This window comes from Capronia coronata (assembly GCF_000585585.1).
Source record: "Capronia coronata CBS 617.96 chromosome Unknown acBCG-supercont1.3, whole genome shotgun sequence".
Lineage (NCBI taxonomy): Eukaryota > Fungi > Ascomycota > Eurotiomycetes > Chaetothyriales > Herpotrichiellaceae > Capronia > Capronia coronata.
The window spans coordinates 1,526,101-1,548,438 of record NW_006912895.1 but is presented as its reverse complement, the minus strand read 5'-3'; the positions used below and the strand labels follow the sequence as shown (position 1 = coordinate 1,548,438).

The 22,338-nt window shown below is 53.7% G+C and overlaps 9 protein-coding genes across 9 annotated transcripts; 5 read left to right on the top strand and 4 right to left on the bottom strand.

The window, feature by feature from the left end:
* Positions 1-138: 138 nt before the first annotated feature.
* On the top strand, positions 139-2,832 carry A1O1_03866 (uncharacterized protein; the record flags this gene model as incomplete). Its single annotated transcript, XM_007724766.1, has 1 exon — positions 139-2,832. The coding sequence occupies one exon, from the start codon at positions 139-141 to the stop codon at positions 2,830-2,832; it is 2,694 nt and encodes an 897-aa protein (XP_007722956.1).
* Positions 2,833-3,850: 1,018 nt separating this feature from the next.
* A1O1_03865 (uncharacterized protein) lies at positions 3,851-6,161 on the bottom strand (the record flags this gene model as incomplete). The annotated part of the gene is made up of 2 exons (XM_007724765.1): positions 3,851-5,653; positions 5,730-6,161. 2 exons carry the CDS (start codon positions 6,159-6,161, stop codon positions 3,851-3,853), a joined length of 2,235 nt encoding a protein of 744 aa, XP_007722955.1.
* Positions 6,162-6,936: 775 nt separating this feature from the next.
* On the bottom strand, positions 6,937-7,966 carry A1O1_03864 (uncharacterized protein; the record flags this gene model as incomplete). Its single annotated transcript, XM_007724764.1, has 3 exons — positions 6,937-7,202; positions 7,241-7,472; positions 7,535-7,966. The coding sequence occupies 3 exons, from the start codon at positions 7,964-7,966 to the stop codon at positions 6,937-6,939; spliced, it is 930 nt and encodes a 309-aa protein (XP_007722954.1).
* A 986-nt stretch (positions 7,967-8,952) lies between these two features.
* Positions 8,953-10,746, top strand: A1O1_03863 (uncharacterized protein; the record flags this gene model as incomplete). The annotated part of the gene is made up of 2 exons (XM_007724763.1): positions 8,953-9,129; positions 9,193-10,746. 2 exons carry the CDS (start codon positions 8,953-8,955, stop codon positions 10,744-10,746), a joined length of 1,731 nt encoding a protein of 576 aa, XP_007722953.1.
* Positions 10,747-11,104: 358 nt separating this feature from the next.
* On the bottom strand, positions 11,105-11,998 carry A1O1_03862 (gluconate 5-dehydrogenase; the record flags this gene model as incomplete). Its single annotated transcript, XM_007724762.1, has 1 exon — positions 11,105-11,998. The coding sequence occupies one exon, from the start codon at positions 11,996-11,998 to the stop codon at positions 11,105-11,107; it is 894 nt and encodes a 297-aa protein (XP_007722952.1).
* An 842-nt stretch (positions 11,999-12,840) lies between these two features.
* A1O1_03861 (uncharacterized protein) lies at positions 12,841-13,353 on the top strand (the record flags this gene model as incomplete). Its single annotated transcript, XM_007724761.1, has 1 exon — positions 12,841-13,353. The coding sequence occupies one exon, from the start codon at positions 12,841-12,843 to the stop codon at positions 13,351-13,353; it is 513 nt and encodes a 170-aa protein (XP_007722951.1).
* A 692-nt stretch (positions 13,354-14,045) lies between these two features.
* On the bottom strand, positions 14,046-14,989 carry A1O1_03860 (uncharacterized protein; the record flags this gene model as incomplete). The annotated part of the gene is made up of 2 exons (XM_007724760.1): positions 14,046-14,131; positions 14,194-14,989. The coding sequence occupies 2 exons, from the start codon at positions 14,987-14,989 to the stop codon at positions 14,046-14,048; spliced, it is 882 nt and encodes a 293-aa protein (XP_007722950.1).
* A 1,938-nt stretch (positions 14,990-16,927) lies between these two features.
* A1O1_03859 (fungal AP-1-like factor) lies at positions 16,928-18,896 on the top strand (the record flags this gene model as incomplete). The annotated part of the gene is made up of 3 exons (XM_007724759.1): positions 16,928-17,347; positions 17,394-18,691; positions 18,746-18,896. The coding sequence occupies 3 exons, from the start codon at positions 16,928-16,930 to the stop codon at positions 18,894-18,896; spliced, it is 1,869 nt and encodes a 622-aa protein (XP_007722949.1).
* Positions 18,897-19,817: 921 nt separating this feature from the next.
* A1O1_03858 (uncharacterized protein) lies at positions 19,818-22,183 on the top strand (the record flags this gene model as incomplete). The annotated part of the gene is made up of 3 exons (XM_007724758.1): positions 19,818-20,013; positions 20,070-20,181; positions 20,236-22,183. The coding sequence occupies 3 exons, from the start codon at positions 19,818-19,820 to the stop codon at positions 22,181-22,183; spliced, it is 2,256 nt and encodes a 751-aa protein (XP_007722948.1).
* Positions 22,184-22,338: the final 155 nt, after the last annotated feature.

The window sequence follows — 22,338 nt, the reverse complement described above, 5'->3', positions numbered from 1 at the left end:
GGTGCGCTCTCGCCGCTCGGGAACAGGCTTCAAAAATGCTCAGATAACAAACCTCTGTCGCAGTCAAGGTCAACCTCGCTCGCCCTCAACTACGACGACTCCAGGGAAAGTCCCTGGCAGATACCCCGCCAAGCCATCATGGCTAGGGTGAGCGACGTCTCCGCTGAAGAGAGGGAGACGTTTATAAAAGAAAGGGAGTCGTCTTCCGCCACTCCACATTCGAAACCTTCCCTGGAAAGTGCCTCGAGCGCGTCCTCCACGTCTCTAGTCCTCGAGAACCTGAACACAATGCAATCCGTGAACCAGCCTCTGAAACCCTTGCAATATCGAGATGACGACAGTGATCCGGAGCTACCAAGATTCAACGACAAGAACTACACAATCAGCGGGCAACGCATGTCAAAAGGGTTGCGGCGCAGCCTATGGATTGTATCGATCGTCGCCATCGTCGGTTGGGCATTTGCGCTCTTCATATTTCTGGCAGGTGGACGGTACAGGCATGCTTCTACATTGGACTATAACCATGAAGCGCCAATGAAGAGTTCGGGGAAGAAGATCACCCTCGAACAAGTCCAGTCCGGACAATGGCAGCCTAAGTTCGCCTCTGTCGCGTGGACAGCTGGCCCCCAAGGCGAGGATGGTCTGTTGTTGGAGATCAACCAACCTGGGAAGGACTATCTGGTGGTGGAGGACATACGCAGTCGCACGTCGTCAGCATCGAGTGACTTCAAGAACAGAACTTTGATCAAGAGTGGCTGGATTCAGTTCAATGGACAGCAGATGTGGACGGATGACTTCTGGGTCAGTCCGGACATGAAACATGTCCTTCTCATGGCGAAGAGGGAAAAGGTATTCCGGCATTCCTTCGTCGGGCTTTACTTCATTCTCGACGTCGAGTCTCAAGCCATTCAGCCATTGGATCCTGCTTTCCCCAACAAACGGATTCAATTGGCCAAATGGTCCCCACAGAGTGATACTGTGGTGTTTACCAGGGACAACAACTTGTATCTGAGGTCCTTGTCTTCAGGAAAGGTCACTGCTGTGACGGACGATGGAGGTCCAGAATACTTCTACGGCATCCCAGACTGGGCATATGAGGAGGAAGTCTTCGGCACCAATTCTGCAACGTGGTGGGCAAAAGATGGTCAATATCTGGCTTTCTTACGCACAAACGAAACTGTCGTCCCCGAATATCCAGTCCAGTACTTTCTTTCCAGACCCAGTGGAAAGAAGCCTATTGAAAGCCTGGAGAATTATCCTGAAGTCAGAGAGATCAAGTATCCCAAAGCCGGAGCTCCAAATCCTGTTGTTGATATGCTGTTCTATGACATTGCTAAGGGGCAAGTCTTCAGCGTCGACATTGCCGGCGGGTTTCCCGATGAAGACCGCATCATTTTCAACGTGTTGTGGGCCGATGACGGCAAGGTCTTGGTCTCCGAGTCAGATCGCGAGAGCAGTCGTGTCAGAGTGGTTCTTGTCGACGTTGTCACGCAGACGGGCGAAACCGTCAGGACTGTTGACCTGACTGAAGTCGACGGAGGATGGATCGAGCCTACACAGCATGCCCGGTATATCCCGGCCGATCCTGCTAACGGCCGACTCTTCGACGGATATGTCGACACCGTTGTTTCGGACAACGGCGATCACCTTGCTTACTTCTCTCCACTCAACAGCTCTATTCCCATCATGCTGACAAAAGGGGACTGGGAAGTGGACGGCGGGCCTGCGGCTGTTGATATGAAAAACAACGTGGTCTACTACATTGCTGCCAAAGAAGCACCGACTCAACGCCATTTGTACAGTGTCAAGCTGGACGGCACGGAAACACAGTCTCTGGTCCCCACCGCCGAGGCAGGGTACTGGTCATCCAAGTTCTCGACCGGAGCAGGCTACATCAACCTGTTTTACGAAGGACCTGGCATCCCCTATCAGAAGGTCACATCGACGCCGGCCAACCCCGAGAAAATCGACCAGGTCCTGGCCGACAACAAGGCTCTGTCGCAAATGGCATCTTCGCACGAACTGCCTCAGCAAGTCTTCCAGAACATCACGGTTGACGGCCAGATGCTGCAGGTGGTCGAGCGGCGTCCGCCCCACTTCGACGCGAAGAAGCAATACCCCGTCCTCTTCTACCTGTACGGCGGGCCCGGGTCGCAAATGGTCAACCGCAAGTTCCACGTCGACTTCCAGTCCTTCGTGGCCTCCTCGCTGGGCTACATCGTCGTGACTGTGGACGGGCGCGGCACGGGCTTCATGGGGCGCAAGGCGCGCACGGTCGTGCGCAACGAGCTCGGCAAGTACGAGGCGCAGGACCAGATCGCCGCGGCCAAGATGTGGGCGGCAAAACCGTACGTCGACGCGTCGCGCATGGCCATCTGGGGCTGGTCGTTCGGCGGCTTCATGACGCTCAAGGTCCTCGAGGCCGACGCCGGCCAGACGTTCCGGTACGGCATGGCCGTCGCGCCCGTCACCGACTGGCGCTTCTACGACTCCATCTACACGGAGCGCTACATGCGCACGCCGCAGCACAACCCGCAGGGCTACGAGGCTGCGGCCGTCTCCAACGTCACGGCCATGGCCCAGAACGTGCGCTTCCTCATCATGCACGGCGTCGCCGACGACAATGTCCACATGCAGAACACGCTGACGTTGCTGGACAAGTTCGATCTCGCCGGCGTCGACAACTACGACGTCCATTTCTTCCCGGATAGCGATCACAGCATCTACTTCCACAATGCCAACCATATCGTCTACGACAAGTTGACCAAGTGGTTGGTCAACGCGTTTAATGGCGAGTGGTATCGCACTGAGGATCCGAAACCTATTGAATGATTGATAGATAGATAGGTGAAAATATATTCAGTGTTAGGGATTAGTCCTAGGCTCGTCGAGGTCGATTACGCAGTGTCATGGCTGTGCGGTCTGGTGATTTTCTTTTACAGATCCTGCCGCTGCTGTTCAACAGACAACAAAGGTCTCACATGTGCTCTGGGAACGTGAATCCTCGGGGCTTTTTCATTGGTAGAACGTTAGACCGGCATCAGGACGGGGCGCTTAGTGATGATGTGTACGATATAGACTTCTTGCTGTATGCATGCAAAGGACCTGGAGTTCAGTGTGGGCGATGGTGTTCTCAAGGTAGCGAACATCTAGTCATTGCACGTCAGAAGGCACAGGTATGGTGTTCAGCGGACATTACATGGATGTTTGGAAAGCGACCCTTTCTGAAAGGGAGAAGCAGCAATCGATTCAATGGCCATGTGGATGTCTCTCTCAAAAGTAGAGTCGGGTGTCCTCTGTTTGAGTAAGATGCATTGCGCTTCTTTTGGTCTAGCTAGCCCCCTTCCATCCGTTTGACCTGAGTGAGCATAACAGCCAGTTGTAGAGCTCCACGCCGTCGTCGTTGTGCGCAATAATGCCCTTCAGCCGGTGATATCATGACAGGTGAGATGAAATGGGATTTGCCAGGAGAAGCAGCAGTCGGGACTGAGGAGAGTTCCAGGTGTTAAAATCTCCCCTGTAGTATGGGAAAATCGGATGTTGGTACAAACATGGATCATGGCCGGGGTGACCGATCTCGTGTTTCGTGTCAGCCAAAGCAACCCCTGGCTTGGATGGTTCCGTCGCTGCGTGAGCAGAGATTCTCGAACAGAATAGAAGAATATATTTCTCGCCTCCCATGTCATCACATCTTCACCATTCGATCCCTCATTAATCATCACCATACAGGTCATGTTCGTCTTGATGGCAAAGTGTCTTCTTTCCGTGGACAGCCGCGCCAGGTTTGGGACCATCTGGTATAGAGTCCTCCTGATAGAGGATGTCTCATATCAACCAAGAGTTTCAGCTTTCAGCTGGTTTCTTGAAAGTCTTGCATCATGTAGTCCCATTGTGACCAGTCGAGGGGCATATCGGCCATGGCGAGATCCTGGGCGAGCGTCGGATCCGAAGCAAAAATGGAATAGTCGGGGGGACTCTGGAGCTGTGCTGGCTGAAACGGCGGAAGTGGAAGCTGGGCTCCAGGGCCGGTGGCTTGAGTGGAGAAGTGAAAGTTGTAGTTGGTAGAAGTTGCAGAGTCCACGGGGCCGGCGTGGTTGGTCTTCGTGGGCTCGGCGAAGCCCGCGGCAGCGGCATCGGCAGCGTTAGGGGGATGGTTCGCGTCAGTTGAAGAGGTCACTGATGAAGTAGGAGCCAGGTCAGCTGCATTCCGGCGCTGGTCGCGCAGTGTTTTGATATATTCGGGAATGACTTTGGGAAAGATGCCGTTGGTAGATTCGCGGAGCGCCTTCTCTCTTGCACTGTAGGCCTTCAAGCACAAGCTGCCCACCGCCACATGGAGGGGCTTCCTATTGTCTGTGACGAAGTTGGCGTGGTGGTGGAAGATCTCATCCACCTGCTGCCATGCCCGGTCTACCTCGTCGCCGAGAGTGCGCGTGCGGAGCGCGTCGAGCAGGTAGATCAGGGCGTGCCAGGCGAAATAGACGTTGGTGTGCCACATGAAGCGCCGCAAACCCTTGGACGCGTGAGACAGGTTGTCCGACTCGAGAAGTTTGATGGACAGATTGAACATGTACTCGCGCTCCTCGGCGGGCACGTCTTCCGGGTTGCGGTAGTTCCGGGGATGGTGGGCCATCAACCTCATACTGTTGATGGCAGACCTGCCGATGATGATGGCCATGAACTGGATGGGGATCGACGGGTCGCAGTATCTCAGGAATTTCTCCTCCAGCCGCTGTTCCAGCTCGTTGATGTTGGCGTCCTTCTCTTCCAGCGACGTCGCCCAGGGTGACGTGAGAGGAGCGCTCCCGGCCGGACCGCTGGATTTCTTCAGCTGCTTTTCCCTCCAGACCCGGCCAAACTCGCAGCGCAGGAGACAGGCGATCATGTCTGTAGGTCTGGTATGCGACACAGGGGGGTTGGTCATGCCTGGGTGGATTTCGGCATCGTTGACGTTGCTTGGTGGCTCAGAGTCGGAGAGATTGAAGTCAATCAATCGCCCCGATCCACTGAGTTCCGCCGAACGGAAATCGAGGGTCGAGATCTGCCACCACAGGCGTCGCCGCATCTCGGTGTCGAACGGCGATACTCCGAGGCGGGTGCCGTCTCGATGAATGCCCATGCCCTGTGCGACACGGCTCGCCACGCCCGCCAGCGTCCAGGTCGTCCTCGAGTCATAGACTTCGCGCATGCTCAGGATGTAGAGCACAAACGCCTGCAGCACCATGATGTCCGACGTGCCCATGAATCTGGCTCTGGCCAGCGCTTTCCGCGTGGCATGTCGGTATCTTGCGAGTAGCGTCTTTCGAGTTTCGCCGAATTTCATTTCGCATTCATCGTCCTCCATGGAGAAGACAGCAGCATTGTAGATGGAGAACAATAGCGCCTCCAGGCCTCGGGGCAGATTGTCTAGGTTGCTGGTTGCTTGAAGGAGCGTCTCCTGAAGCGTGGGCTGATGTACGAACTTGGTCAATGGGTTGATGTTATCCAGGAAGATCTGCCACAGCGAAAAGATCTGATCCGACGACGGATGCAGTTGTTGGATCGAGTTGCCAGACGGGGTGTAGCCGAGCATGAACTCGGACGTCTCTTCGAGAGGAGAGCCAACCTCATCGTCATCCTCCGAGTACTCGGTGATGGCTTCCTTCGGTTGGAACTGTAGGTTGCTCAGGAATTAGCTATATGTGTTCCAGAAGGACAAATAGGCGATCCAGAGAGGGCGCGTCTCTCACCTCAGTAGACACGCTTGTCCACAGATTGTTTTCGATGAAACGCGACTTGCCACGGTCTACGATCAACTGGCCGGAATTGCTGCCTGGCGCCGTAAAGAGCCCGTGACGCGAGTACGTGGGTTCTGCACCAAGTTGAGAAGCGCTCGTCTGGGCGTCATTGGTGGTAGCGGGCGATATGGTTGGAGTGCTGCTGCTGTCGACATCGACGCCCATGGTCTGGAGGAGCTCTTCGCACTTCTTTAGCCGGGCCAGCAGTATCTCTTCTGGAGGGCGTCTCTTCCTCCGACGAGGGGCCGGTGGTACGCGGAAGACACATTCGACCTTGGATTTGACACAGTTGGAGCACGGATTCTGCTTGTCGCATTTCACCTTGCGCTCGAAACATCTGATGCAGGAGAAAGCCTTGGGAGGCCGGTCCCCGGCCACACTCATCGTTGCCGCGCTAGGAGGTTCTCTTGAAGTCTTTCATTGATCATCACTTTCTGTTGGTTGTCATGAGATGCGACGCCGACATCTAGGAAGTCTGCGGCTGGTCGTCCTCCGCTGGTCGTCCCCGGCTATTCTGCAATGGTTCGCAGGCGCGTTCGGTGATTCTTTATGAAGACAGCCCGGGCTTTCGGCTCAAGAATGAAAAGAATGAAAGAAATGGTGATACTTCCTCGGGCTTACCTGGGAGCAACCATCAACAGCAACACACAAGAGCAGAGCCGATTCATTTGCAGTCGTGGGGGACTTTCAGAGTCACTCCCTGAATTTCAGGCAGCAGTCGATCCAGGTCTTGGCACTGTTCGATGGTCTGAAAACAACAACTTTGAACAATACAGTTGACGACTCAAGAGACTGTCCGTTAAAAATGCATTTCTATGGTCATAGTATACATCTCCGACGGTTCGAGGAGAGTTATCAGTTGCTGGACTCAACACTGATCTGCGGACGAGGCTGCAACACAATGATATGCATACTAGGCAGGATGTGATATTATTACTGGAGAGGTGCTCAGGCTCAGGCTGGACGTCAGCAAGGCTGCAGCTTGGCAGATTGATTTGATAATGGATCCGTTATTTGAGACAACTACCAGGTATCATTTGTGAGACCCGATGGGTTTCCACTTATGCATCTGAATCACGTAAATTGACATCAGAGCCTTTCGCCTTTTGGGAAATCATTGAGTCGTTGAAAATCGTCGACCAGGTTCATCCACTTAAGTCTAGCCGTTGACAACAACTCCTCCGTTGGGATGGAGACTCTGCCCACTGATCATGCTGCTGTCTGCACTCGCCAGGAACACAAAGCATGTGGCGATCTCACTTGGCTGTGCAGGTCGTCCGAGAGGAGAGGTGAATTGCTTTTGCGCATCCTCCGTCATGGTAGCAGGGATGAGCGGAGTCCAGACAGGGCCGGGGCAGACTGCGTTGACACGGATGCCTTTGCTCATTTGTTGGTTCGCTAAGCCTCGAGTGAAAGAGACGATGGCTGTTCATCAGGTCAGTAAAAGGTACAGACATGTGGACTGCAAAGAGACTTGCCTCCTTTGGTAGATGTGTAGTCCAAGAGGTCGGGTCGGCCGATGTATGCGTTGATGGAGGCACAGTTGATGATCGTGTCGCCTCTCTTCATGTGCGGGATCGCGAACTTCGACAGGTAGAAGAAGGAATAGATGTTGGTCTCGAATGTCTTCTGCCATTGATCGATCGAGATGTCGGTGATGTCCTGCTGCATCATCTGATAACCGGCATTGTTCACCTGGAGTCCACCTGTCAGTCTTTTTGCCCTGGTCAATGAATACCACGTTCGTGTTCGCGTACCAGGATGTTGATTTTGCCCATCTTCTGCAGAGCTTCATCAATGACCTTCTGACAGTTGTCCGGCTTCCGCAGGTCGGTGCTCAGGAGATAGCACTTTCTGCCATTCTTCTCCACCAACCGCTTCGTCTCTTGCGCATCCTCTTCTTCTTCAGGTAGGTATGCAATCAAGCTGTCGGCGCCCTCCATGGAATAAAGGACTGCTATGGCTCGTCCAATCCCACTATCACCACCCGTAATCAGGGCCTTCTTGCCTTCGAGCTTGCCAGCCGCTTTGTACGTCTGCCATCCACCATCTTCCGTGGGCAGCTTATCATTGAGAGGTTCGAAGGGTAGGTCACCTTGTTTGCCAGGAGGATCCTGGTGGGTTGGCGGCACTTGGAAGCCCTGTTGAAAAGGCGAGTCGTAGTCGGTGGCTTTCTTGACGTCTTCCATGATGGAGGGATCTGTCAGGAAACGGGTTCTCTATGGTCAGTGATAACAAGAGAAGACGAGAGGTAGCAAAGATGAATCTAGGTGAAGAATCAACGCAGCAGTAGGCGACCGAATGCAGAGCGCAGCTTAATATCTTTGGAATTGTTGACGAGCGAACGTCATAACTTCTCGACACTGATGTCACTTGTGCTTTTCGATACAATTGGCGACGGGGCACCTCTCCGGTCGATGGACGGCAAAGCTATTATGGTCCAGCATCATTCATGTAAGGCTAGCTGGCGAGCGTGTGTTGTGTATCACCTCTAGCGTCGTCATGAGGCGGAGCTCGACAACAGCAGAGGACCATGGCTTCATTAAGCATGGTATACGAAATCCTCTACAAGATTGATATTCGCTATGAAGAACAATGCGCAGGCGTGGAGGATACCAGGACCAACCGTAATAGGAAAGGTACATTCATGACGTAAATTGTACGGAGGTGCAGAAGTATCTCCATGGCTACAGCTGCGACAATACTGGTCCCCCGTAATACTGGCGGTGGCTGCCAAGACACTTAGGCCCCGGTCTCCGAGTCCAGGGCGGACTGGATGCGCTGACTTCGGGCCCGAGCCTTACTGCTGCCAACTACAACCTCATTTGATCCCAACTTGAACCTCCCCAACGACCGTCCCTCGTTCACCGCGAAGCCAGTCATGTCTGGAGCCTTGAACATGTTGATTGCGGCTGGTCTTAAGAGAGTGCCCCTTATATCAATCTCGCGCCCGAGGTCTGAGTCCACCCATTGCGACTCGGAGCCCGGTTGAGAATGATGTCGCGTTAAAATGTAGGACTGACTACACAAGTGTACCATTTGAAACCTCCTAGAAAAAGCCCATCGCTGCCCTCCCTCGCTTCAGTCTTTCATGTTGTTCCTTGTTGTCCAAATCTGAGCTTGTTGAAAGAAGTATTCCGCTGCTCTTCAGCCCCAAAATATGCCCATAACAATAATGGCAGGCAAAAACACAGATCCGCCTGCTGACCACAGCGCCTCCTCCGCCCATGATGCAGAAGAAACAGTTGCTAAGCCAGCCCGCCCTGTGGACGACGCAGATGAATATCCTCCACCTGCAAAGGTCTACATTACAATGATGGCACTGATATTGGCGTCCTTTCTTGTTGCTTTGGTACGTCTCCTTTCAACTCTTCCCCTTTATATCAGGAGGATCCCTTACCAACACCACTCCTAGGACCGAACCATCATCGCCACAGCCATTCCAGCCATCACGAACCATTTCAACTCCCTCGATGATGTAGGCTGGTACGCGTCAGCCTACCTCTTGACAATATCCGCCTTCCAGCTCCTCATGGGCCGAATATACACTTTTTACAACCCGAAATGGGTGTATATCGGATGCGTGGGCCTCTTCGAGCTCGGCTCACTAGTCTGCGGCGTGGCACCGAACTCGACGATGCTGATCATCGGCCGGGCTATTGCCGGCATGGGCAGCGCCGGCATTTTCTCTGGGGCCATCACCATGATCGTCTTCCTGGTGCCGCTGCGACAACGACCTGCGTGGACCGGCATGATTGGAGCAGTATTTGCTGTGGCATCCGTGGCAGGCCCGCTCCTAGGCGGTGCTTTCACCGACAAGGTCAGCTGGAGATGGTGTTTCTACATCAATCTTCCAGTCGGCGGGGTGACTATAATCATTCTCACATTTGTGCTCAAACTGCCTGATCGCAAGAGAGAAAAAGTGCCGCTGAAGCAGCAGTTCCTCCAGCTCGACCCGCTGGGCACCGCCATCTTCGTGCCGGCAGTCATCTGTCTCCTGCTCGCCCTGCAATGGGCCGGCACCGAATACGCCTGGTCGAGCGCGCGCATCATCGTGCTGCTCGTGCTGGCGGGTGTCCTGTTCATGGGCTTTGTTGCCATCCAGATCTGGCGGCAGGAAATGGCTACCATTCCGCCGCGAATCATCATGAACCGCTGCGTAGCCGCCGGCGTGACTTACGCGTTCATGTCCGGCGCAGGCATGATGACGCTGGTCTATTTCCTGCCCATCTGGTTCCAGGCCATCAAGGGCGCCTCGGCCGTGCATTCGGGCATCATGAACCTCCCTGCCATCCTGGGCATCACGCTGGCAGGCATGGCCGCCGGCTTTGGCACGCGCAAGTTTGGATACTTCACTTTGTGGATGTACACTTCGTCCGTTCTCACGCCCATCGGCACGGGCCTCATATCCACGTTTTCCACCACCACCGCTCATCCGAAGTGGATCGGCTATCAGGTTGTATGGGGCATTGGTCTCGGACTGGGCATCCAGCAGCCCAGTGTGGCCGCGCAGACGGTGCTCGCAAGGGAAGATGTCCCCATCGGCGCTTCGATGATGTTCTTCGCCCAGACGCTGGGTGGGTCGATCTTCGTCAGCGTCGCCAACAACATCTTCGACAACAAGCTGGCTCAAGGCTTGAAGTCCATTCCTGGCATCGACCCCGATGTCGTGGGTAATGTCGGCGCCACGGACCTGCGAAGCGTCGTCCCGGAACAGTATCTGCACAGTGTGTTGGTGGTGTACAATGAGGCGTTGCGCAATGCATTCTACGTCGGCGTGGCTGTCAGTGCCGCCACTGTCATTGGAAGTCTGGCTATGGAATGGAAGAACCTGAGGAAGATCGCTGCCGAGCAGGAAGCCGCTGCAAAGGCTGCAGCGCTACAGGGAGACAACTCTGGGCAGTCTGCCGGCGTTGAGGGTCCGGTACGACATTCGACGACGGAGGGAAAGAGGGTCGAGGATGTTTGATCTCATCTTGCTCGTCGTTTTCTTCCACTTCTGTTGGCCTCGACACAGATTGCATTTCGATGGTTTGATGTACAGTAGCTATCAAATCCTTGGCTAGATTTCTGATGGCGCGTCCAGATCAACGGATATGGGCAAATTTTTCGAAAATGGGTTGAAGCGAGCTATTCCTCGCGTGTCTGTATTTTTTGAACTACTCAACTACTTTGGTCGTGTGACAAGCTCCACTGACATTGCCATGGCCAGTGCTTTCTGATGGAGCATAAACACCCGGTGTTCATCGTCATCGCCCATCTATGCATGCATCACGTTCATTACACCTGGCAAGACTATCAGGTCATGATCCCTGTCAGGCTATTATTTATGGACCGCTCCCTGCACTCAGGATATAACCACCATCGACAGCCACGGTAGCGCCGTTAAGGTACATGTTCGAGGCTGCGAAGAGAATCGCGTTCGCCATGTCTCGATCCTCACCCGGGCGCTTGGCCGGAACCTTGGACTCGTACTTCTCTCGCGGAATGTGCGACTTTTGCTTGTCGTCACTCTCCGAAGCTGTCATTTCACTCGGGAAAACACCGGGCGCGATGCTGTTGATACGGATCCTCAAGTCATTCTGAGTCACTTCGTTGGCGAGCATCGTGGTCAGATGAATCGCCGCGGCCTTGGAGGCGTTGTAGGCGAAATGGTGCTGGGACGTCTTGACGATACCGCTGATGCTCGAGATGTTGATCACCGTGCCGGAGAAGTTGTCGTTGTGTTTGTGAGCGGCATGCAGCAAGGGCAAGAAAGCCGTGGTCATAAAGTACAGCTGCGGGACGTTGGTGCGGTAGGTGTCGGTCCACATTTCGAAAGTCTCATTAGGGTCATCGAATAGATTCTTCTTCATTTCTTCCGCAGACTTGGCCTCCACCTGCTGGGTGTTCAATGCGATACCGGCGTTGTTGATCAGGATGCACAGGCATTGCTCGCGTTCGGAGATATAATCGACGAGTTTCTTGATGTCCTCCTTCTTGCTCACATCGGCCGTGATGGGAATAATGGAGCCTGGAATGTCCTTGCCGTAGACCTCGGCGACACGCTCGAGTTTTTCTTCGGTACGGCCGCAGATGTAGACTTTGGCACCGTTCGTTGCCAGTGCTTGTGTGGCCATCAGACCAATACCGCTACCGCCACCGGTAATTAGGGCCACTTTGCCCGAGACATCGAACAGCTTGTCAATCTTGAAGGCTTCGTTGTGCGGATTGGCAGACATGGTGTGTGTGAGAGAGAAGTGCTTTTGGAGACCAGAGAGACGAGCCTGAGCCGTGATTGGGGGCACTTGCGGCCGAGAGAAGGGATGGGTTGAGGCTGTTGTGATTAATGTACGCGGATGGACGCGAGTAGGTTTAGTTATTCGAACTTGACTGGGAAGCTTCGGTGGCATTTGGAGGCACGGCTAAGAGGGAGACGAGAGAAGTGAAGGGTACTTAATATACTCCTGAGCTGAAACTCTCCCTCGTCACCTTGAACACGGGAACTCACAGCTCTCAAACTTGATGATGTGAACTGCGGTCGCGCAGTCCTTACGTCAATGGAAGTCACCAACCACAAACCACATCGCATATGACGCTGCGATGATGAAATGAGGCACCGCGACCGGGTTTCCTCTCCGTCACACTGTAAGGGATATACCCATCCTGCAAGAAGACATCAACATTCGAAGCCAGCGAATGGCCATCGGCGAGTTTATATGCCATCAAATGCGACAGCCCTCTGCCTCCGGAGTGTGTTGTATGTGTGGTAAGAAGAACGTGTGTTGAGCTTTGAAGTAAAATCTGGGGAAACACGACCGACCAATCATGAATACCAACCATTCAGATAGTACGTACCTTACTTATCACATGTACTACTACGTTATTAGTAGGTACTACTAGCTAAAGAGAGATTTAGACTGCGGTCAATACAACATCTTGTCGAAACCCTCCACGAGCCTCTTTTTCTCGCTTCCTCATCACTCTCGCGATTCTCTATCCGCCGATGATGTGAACTCCTCTGCTGAAGGATTCCAGTTGGACTCCGAATAGCTCTCAATCGACCTTACAGAGTCCCCCCACGATGTCAACCTACGGCGCCGGCGTTCCTCGCTCCTACCGCACTCCGAAATTCCCTGCCCTATATTGGCCAGTTCGCGCCAAACCAGGCGAGGCACAGTACCTCTATTATCTGTCCGACATCTACCGATACACACTGTACTGGACACTGCTCACTATCGTGGCTGCGCACGCCTGTGTCGCGGCATGGGCCGTTCTCATGCAATTCAACTCGGCCTCACAGCGACGGAAGTATCTTTCCACACCCGCAGGCAAGCGCCTGAGTGCCAAAAATAGAAAACTGCTGGGAGAAAATCCATTCGGCGAGACTTTGAGCTGGGTTTGGCTGGTTCCCGTGACATATATTGTGATTGGAGGCTTGGAGGCATTGCTTGCAGGGAGTATGGTGGGACTGGTTCTAGGGGCAGTCTACAATGCTGGGTATTTCAGAATGAGCACTTGGACGCCGCTGCTCTGGGGCGTCATCAATATGCTGGTATTGGTGGTGAGTAGTTTCAGGATACAAGGCGGTCTTTGAATGAAAGATCAGCGTCGCAAAATTAAAGCGCCTCGCAAAGGCTCCTGTGGTCGAATCTCAATGCCCTGACTTCCCATACGCCGGAGTGGAAAGAGAAACTGGCTTGACAAGGCCAGCTCGAAATGACTCGGTATGTTGCCCAATGAGCAAGCACTCCGTCGACCCTTATTTAGATGAGAGCTACTAGGCGTCTCCCCTGATGGAGATCACATCATGGTGTTCGGAAAGCAAGCTTGCTCGGCTGTACGCCTCGGGCCAAACGCTCGGTCGCATTTCTGACACGCGCCGAACGCTGCTGCGAAGTTGGATGCTTGCGCCAAAAAGCTATAGCGAGCAGTAGGATTACAGCTTCGTTTGAAGCGCATAACTCATTCGCCAGGGATGCGCTCCCATAGCGGTGCGGTCAGAATGGTAGTGAGACATATCGGATGCAGACTTTGCAAGTCCAGTTCTAGAAACAAACCCTGCAGACGAGATTGCAATGTGTCAGAGAGCGCCATCACTAGTTTAGGAAGATACTTGTCTGAACAAAATTCTAGCTTCTTGCGCTGCTGCACACGTTCTTTGATGTGTTGCGGGATCTGCAATGCCCAGGCGGTCAGCGTTGCCTTGTGGTTCCATCAAACTCCAATGCAAAAGGAAAAGCACATGCAAAAAGAAAAGAAGATGAATGGTGGCTTGGTCCCTGGACCTTAGTCGTCCTGACCATCCTGCTGGTAAATATGTCGGGTTCTGTGGGGATCCTTGCGCATCTCATGACCGCTCCCTGTGAAGCCAACTAAAAGACGAATCAGTATACGACCGCCTGCATCAGATACGAGTGATCCAAGAAATGCTTACCTCTCGCCTTGACACCCTCGCCTGTCCTGAACATGCTGTCCTTTTTGGTCATCTTTGCAACCTTCGATTTAGATGCGAAGTCTTGCCATTTCGCTTTGCCCGCTTCCAGCTCTTTGTTGGCCTTCACTTTCCGCGGAATCTTGGCGGGTCGAACGGGGCCATCGCTGACCTTGCTCGGCTCTCGCCGGGCTTGCTGCGCCAAAGTCGGATCGACACTGGCGGCAGCAGAGATCACACTAGGATTTGACGGAGGCGCAACGGGTGTGGACGACCCAGACATGCCATCGGCCTTACGCTTCCTGGCATCATTGGACAAAGGTTTGATATCTTTCGCTTTCAACGTCTCGGTGTTTCCATAATTTTTGAATGTGACAATGTAGACCGGGTCACTGGACGAACCCGTAATAGAAGTGATGCGTGCAGTGTAGAACCCGCCATCTCCCGACTTCCATCTGGCGGATACGGTATCGTTAACCGAGAAGGTTGCTGGAGTGTGGGTTTCTTCTGCGTCGACTTCAGGCTTCCGATAGCCCGCTTGATAGGCGGGATGGTTCTCTTTCGACCATTTCGCTCTTTCCGGCGGTGAGGATGGCGTTGCAGTCGATGCTGTTACTGACGCAGGCTTTAGTTCTGCAATGGCAGCTTCGGTGAGGGAAATAACTTCTTCAACTTCTGATTTGAGACTCTGTAGTTCGCTGTTGTCAGGATCGTTTTGTAGGCTCAGCTGAACAGCCTCGAGTTGTAGCCTGTATTCCTTGATTTCATTTTGCAAAGAAGTCAATTCGGCAGCGCTCATCGCGAAGAGAAGGAGAGCGGCAGAGGATAGCGGGAAGTTCGTGGAGATGAGAACGGGTCAATCACCAGAACGCAGAGTCTAGCAGGAACACCTAGTAATCAGGATGGATGTTAGGTATGTTGTCCAAGTTGTCAATACAGACAATCGTCTTATCGGGAACTGCCTGTAGGTTACCTCAGTTATTATTGCCAGTGGAAGTCAAGCCCTCCGAGTCCGCCTCCGCATGCACCCATGGATGCCAAGGACTGTAACCTGAAGTGCAGCCTGAGTGCTTCAATTTCCAGAAGGCGTCACGTGCACTGAGGAATTACAATGGCATAGTACTAGTACGTAGTACAAAAGGTGAACAAGTTCTACATCCAGTAACCCAGCTGTGCCTGGACGAGAACTCGACCAAGTGCCTTATTGCCCCGCGAGCTTTGAAACACAGCTCTCGCTACGGTCAGCGGTGTCCCGCCTGGGCCGCGCTCTTTTTTGCTGATTAAAAATACTTGGGTAAGTTGCAGGTGAGAATGCGGTGACGTCGTCATGAAAAGTCAACGCTACCAAGCACCTTTGAGTCAGAAGCTGAGGGCGAAAGGTACCTCCGTAACTGGCAAAATCCGTCTCTCCGTCAGCGTCTGGGTCCTGCAAGTGAGATCTTCATTGGAGGCACAGTAGATGACGGCGGGATGGGTGCCTGATTGAGGTTAGACACCTCAGGTCCCATTGGGTGTCCGCCGAGACGATGGACGGGCATGGACCAGTCGCGCCTCCAAATCGCTTAGAAATCAGATTGAAAGAACCTGAAAGCTAGAAGAGCTCAGCGCACCCAGTGCGGGAGCGTCTGCCACAATCTTCCCCTGGGCGCGAGCGGTTTTCCTCCACTCACATCGCGAGATGGTCGCCAGGCTATAGGGCAAAAGCAGTCGCAGGACGTCCTTCGATTTCCTTCGGCGAAAGGATTTCAGGTCCGGCAGAGGCCCGGATGATCTAGCGCCTGGAACTCCAGAATAGGGCATCAAGGGGTCCTTCGATCAGAGGTCAACTTTTCGAGTAAGAGTCATTGAGATTGCGCGGGCACGAAGGCGGGACTGTGCTAGAATGATATTGGTACTACTGCGTAAAGCTAAGGTACATGTAGCCATCAATGTCGAATTGTCAGGCTGCCTGGAGGTGCGTGGCCTCTCTTGAAGTGCTCACCAACTTGAAAGATACTGTGGTCGAAAGATGCCAGCTGGGCTCATGGGCATGGGCGTCACTACCTATAATGTAGGGGCCACGGGCTCCAAAGTTTAAGGTTGCCAACCTCAGTAAGGGTGCTTTTTTCACCTGGAACTTGGACCTTTAAGCGTGACGCTTGGCGGGCAGTGCACCTGCAGACAATAATCCTGAACAGTAAAGTGGTGCCGCCCTACAGTAGCACCACCACTACTACCGCGCCCGTAGGAGCATCCCCTTCTTCCGTGATTTCACCACATTGATTTCATCTTTACTCGTCTCAACTCAATTACTACTACTCCTTCCATCAATTCTGACCGCATCGAGACCTGTTGACTTCCATCCACCTATTGTGCCGACGATTTGTCTGTCCGATCACGCTCTTGATTCCGCTCGCACGGCATCTTCGTCCAGACTGTGTCTCCTTCAGGGTGCGCTCTTTGGAGTCCACCTGTGACCGCTCCGCCTCGCCGAATCCGCATCATTCCAACCATCAAAACTCTGTCATCTTCAATCCCATATCTCTCTCACAGAAATTCATCACCAGCGGTCGACCAGACGCTCCCTTTACTTGCCTCTTGACACTGCTTTAATTCGCAGTAGCAGGGGGCATTGACTGAGACCCCTCACATCAAGCCCCGCCTGGGCGCTGATACAACTCCGATCGGTCAATTTGTTGCTGACTTGATCATTCTCTGATCGCACACCGATCTCCTGACGCTTGAGATATTCCCTTCCATGTCGCATCGTCCCACCGAAGGTCTATTACTCTCCCCTGATCAAGAAGAACTCCTCATGGCGGCGCTCAATTCCAATCAATCTCCCGCTCGGCGATCGGGGTCAGCCACCCGAAAATCAAACCTTCACAATCCCGAATCCACGCCGGCTATGTCAAGTGCACCCGGCTCGGGCAATTTTGATTTTAGTGATGACAGCCCGTTCCTCGACTTCGACCCTGATGTTGATCTTGGCGACGATACTTTTGACTACGATGAGGACAGCCGCATGATCGGCGACATCCCTGGCGAACTACACGAGAAGCGGAAGTCCGTTGAGGGAAAAGAAGAAGACTATGAAGGAGGAGGGAAGCGACGAGAAGGCGAAGATAAGACAGCAAAGAAGCCAGGCAGGAAGCCGTTGACTTCCGAACCCACTTCTGTAAGAGTGTCCAGCACCCTGCATGTATCATTCTAACCCAAATCAGAAACGCAAGGCTCAGAATCGTGCCGCACAGCGGGCATTCCGTGAGCGCAAGGAAAAACATCTTCGAGATCTTGAAACGAAGGTGGAAGACTTGGAGAAGGCCTCGGAGTCAGCCACTCATGAAAATGGTCTTCTAAGAGCGCAGGTCGAGCGCCTGCAAGTCGAACTGAAAGAGTACAGAAAGCGACTCTCCTGGATCAGTAGCAACGGCCTGAAAGGACCACAGCCGACTCTTCCCCAGCAGCCACGAAACTCGGCTGTCAACAACCACAGTGACTTCCAATTTGAATTTCCCAAGTTTGGTGATCTGCAACCCATGTCCGCGACAACCCCGATCAGCACCTCCGCCTCACAGACACAACCGGGCGCCAATGTGAACAGGGCAGCAAGCCTTCCAGGTGCCAAATCCGCTGCTGCAACTCCAAACGGTCCCGCCCGCAGTTCTACCTCTAGCTCGCAAAACCAGCCTGCTCGACTCGGGTCCTTGAGTCAGTCGCCAGTGACTAACACGTTGTCGACATCTCCTCAGCCTCAAAGTCAGCCGAAGAGCCAACAGGGGAGCGTGGATAGTTTGTCTGCGTTGTTCAGTCCTTCTATCCTGGAGGCCAGTCGGCACGCATCATTGGGCGGATATTTTCCGCCAGGCACTCAGAACGCCCCTGTCCCAATCAGTGCGGGCAATCTCGACAAGGGTGCTCACAGCCAGGCGCCCGCTGCTTACTCGAACTCTAGCTTCTCGAATTCCGACTCTCCAAGTTCGTCGACAGAGTCACATAATGCTATTTCATCAATCGGCACATCCCCTGAGCCAAGCCTGAACTCTCCAGCTAATAAGCACCTCGACTACAGCCTCAATCCTATCAGCGAGGAAAGCCAGCTTCCCTTTGGCGGTAAGGACTACCTTTGCAAACAAATTGGGCAGGCCTGTGGCTGCGCGGAGGACCCAATACCTCCGATTCTGAACATATCTAACGTCAAATCGTTAGACTATGCTGCCGACCCAGGCTTTGACGTCAACGGAATCAACTGGTTGGCGCAACAAAACAACGGCAATTTTGATCCGATTCTGTTTGGAGATTATCGCGAAACCCAAGACAATGTCTTGTCGCAGGACTTCGGCTCATTCTTTAATGATGCATACCCTCTTCCGGACTTGGGCAGTCCATTGCACAACTACAATGATCTCTCGGTTGATCAAGTGCCCAAGCATGATCTGATGCAACAGGTCGAGAACAGCATGAATGGCACGGATGAGGTCGTGCCCAATAACGACCAACCCATGACTTGCAATAAGATTTGGTTGGTGGCGACACTTGCAGACAACTTGACACCGGCTAACACTGCTTCCTTTAGGGATCGTCTCCAATCGATGGAGAAATTCCGGAATGGCGAGATTGACATCGACAACCTGTGTAGCGAGTTGCGTGCGAAGGCGAAGTGTTCTGAGGGCGGCGCCGTGGTCGACAAGAAAGATGTTGACTCAATCCTGGGGGTTGCAGTGTGAACGGATTGCCCACGGCCAGGGTCATGCATGGCTCGAAATGCGTTCTCAGTTGGCCTACAGACCGGGCCATTCCAAGATTTTATGATACCACCAAAATGGATTGGACGGGCAAAAGTCTAGGCGATACGTGCCACGAGACTACGAAGGCGGTCACATGGAGTTGAGAGGCTTGCTGGGGCGTCTGAATCTTCTGTCTTTTTCCTTCCCATGTACCAATTTACTGCGCTCACACTCCGTATGTGCGTGAGTGGCGACGCTCATTAAGGATCTCCGGGCAGGGGCTGGTGTAAAAGAGCCACCATGGATGCCAATTAGCATATATCAGATAACTCGAAACTCACCAGATCATTTGGACAGATGCTCTTTGACTGACTTCGAGTTCATCACCACCCGCGAAGTAGTAGTAGAGTAGACGAGTAGCAGCAGCTGAGGCTCAGCCGTTGCCGTTGATTGAGCTCTCAGCCAAATAGAGGGCAGCGAAAGGGGCAAACACGCTAGTCCCAAAAGGGAAAGGCGGTGGCCGGCGCAGCGAGCAGGTTGCTTTCACCTCTCAAGTTCCCCCAGTGAAAGGTGTATGAAATTCACGTACTACTGTGTAGACAATTCATCCCGTCCATTTCGACTTTTGTACGTTCTCAACTTCCTGCCCTATCGCCAGAGTTTCTCTGCGCTTCACACTGCTCTTCAGAGTCGCCGCCAGATCGTCCACTCTGACTGAAGCCGTCCCTAATACTAATACGACCCGGATTGCTGTGTCTTTTGCCTGCGCCTGCCAACCGAGTATTTGCCTGCGCCTTTGTCCACAAGATCAGTCCCGTCACCCGCGCGGAAGTTCTCTCTCACTCATGGCTTCAGTAAGTCTCAGCGTACATGATGCTCATCAGAAAGCCTGTTACCCGTGAGCCGTGGCAGCTCGCACAAATGGCCTCTGTACCCATGAGACAGATCACTCTCCCGCTAACGTACCAGCAGCCACGACCTCAGTTTCCCAGTCAAGGTTACCTACCCAACGGAACAGCCCCTGCACCGGCTCCTGGAGCCCAAGCCCTTCTTCCCAACAATGGCCGCATCATTCAGTCAGGCCCTGTTCGGGTTCTCTGTATTGCTGATGTTCGAGGTGAGTCCGACGGCGCCTGGTCAAATGAACCACAAACCTAACGCATGAACCCAAAGGCAATCTGAAATCTCTGAATGAGCTCGCCAAAACTGCAAAGGCCGATTACATCCTACACACCGGCGACTTCGGTTTCTACGACAACACTTCGTTGGAAAGAATAGCTGAGAAGTAAGGAAATATCCAGTACAAATTCACCCGACACATGGCTTACCTCTGCTTCAGGACTTTGAAACACGTCGCCCAGTATTCTCCTCTCCTCAACGAAAATGTCAAGCGCCAGATTACCCAGCCCGCTCCACCGCGACCGATCAAACAGATGTTCTCCCCCGATCAACTTCCTCTGTCAGAGCTGCCTCTCCTCTTGAACAAGCAGATCACCCTGGACGTCCCAGTCTACACTGTGTGGGGAGCTTGTGAAGATGTCAGAGTCTTGGAGCGTTTCAGATCAGGCGAATACAAAGTCGACAATCTGCACATCATCGACGAAGTCAACTCGCGGTTACTTGACATTGGCGGAGTGAAGCTGCGACTACTGGGATTGGGTGGTGCGGTCGTCATTCACAAGCTCTTCGACAACGGCGAGGGCAAGACGTACATCGCGGGAGGTCAAGGGACGATGTGGACCACATTGCTGCAGATCGGTGCTCTGATTGACACAGCAAATCGCGTTTACGACCCTTCCGAAACACGAATCTTCTTGACGCACGCTTCACCGGCACGGGACGGCATACTGAACCAGCTGTCAGTGACACTGAAAGCGGATTTCTCCATCTCTGCGGGTCTACATTTCCGATACGGCAGTTCGTACAACGAGTTCTCGGTCAATCCATCGTTGGACCACTATCGAGGCAAGCTAGCCGCCTCCAAGGCGTCTTTCCAAGATGTTTGGGAGACGGTCAAGATGGATGTTGAGCAGGCGATTGAATCCAACGCAAGCCACAAGGCTCTGCTCCACAGTGCCCTCGAGATTGTCGACAAGATGCCCAGTACTGCCAACGGAGGAAATCCCTTTGGCGGTCCTGTTGGCGGCGGGCCGGCTGCTGGTCAAGTGGACGAGAGCGCATTCAAGAACATGTGGAACTTCAATCTTGCGGATGCCGCTTTTGGATATCTCGTTCTCGAAATCGAGGGTGGCCGCATCGGGACCGAAATGCGTGCACAAGGCTTCAACTTCGCCCATCGTGGCAAGCCCGGTCCGTCACCGTCGCATCCTCAGCCTTCGGCCGCTCCAGCAGCTGTTGCGCCCGCGTCTGTACCGACTGGGCCCGCTCAGAGCCGCACTCCAGCTTTTGCAGCACCTAATCAGCCATTCCCACAACAGCAAAAGGCTCCGCAACAACCGCCCAGATCTGGATATCCAGCACAAGCTGGACCAGCTTCTACTTCCAAGTCTGCAACTCCCCCTACTGCCAACTCACCGGCGCCCTCGGCAACGCAAGGGAAGCCAATCACCTCACTACCACCCTCTGCCGCTGTCCCGACGACATCCTCCGGATCGGCCAAGGCAGCCGCTCCTGCCACGAATGGAACCGGCGCAGACAAGGTGAGTGATAACGAGGCAGCCAAAGCCAAGGCCGGAACTCCGCCAGTCGACCGCAAACCCCCCAATGCCCTGTACGTCTCCTTCGCGGACAACGAACAGCATGTCAAGGAATGTCTCGCCGAGGAAGATCGAGACAAGGTCAAGTCGGTCTCGAGAATGGGCAACAAATTCCTCAACTGGAAGGTGCAATTCGACAGCCACGACATTGCCCAAGCTGCCTTGAACCGAGCTCAGACCGAAATCCAGAAGTTCAAGGGTCCTGGCAACAAGGGCCCCAAGATCACATGGTTCGAAGATCGCAGCCCAGCATTCCACCATCGCGACAATCACAGCCATGGTGGTGCAGGGACGTGGCAGGCGAGCGGACGTGGTGCATCAGCTACAAGCACCGGTGCGTCTCGCGGAGGATACCAAAGTGGAGGAGCCAGTGACAGCGAAGGTGGACGAGGTCGAGGAGGATTCCGCGGGCGTGGTCGAGGTCGGGGTGATGACCGTGGTGGTCGTGGTGGACGCGGTGGCGGACGAGGCGGTCTTTCAAACAAGGCCGCTGAAGCAGCTTCGGAGGCGAAACCCAGTGAGCCCAAGCCCGCCGAGTCGACACCGGCAGCCACGTCTGGCGACAGTTGAAAAGCTTGCTATTGAGCTCATCATTTTGCGGAGAGCAATTGAACCTTGACAGCGAAGATTTCAGCGACAGGAAATGGTTTGTGCATTATGGGAGGCGCCATAGGATGTCAAAATAGGCTATCTTCGCTGGAGTTGAACAGGCCGAGGCCCAACTG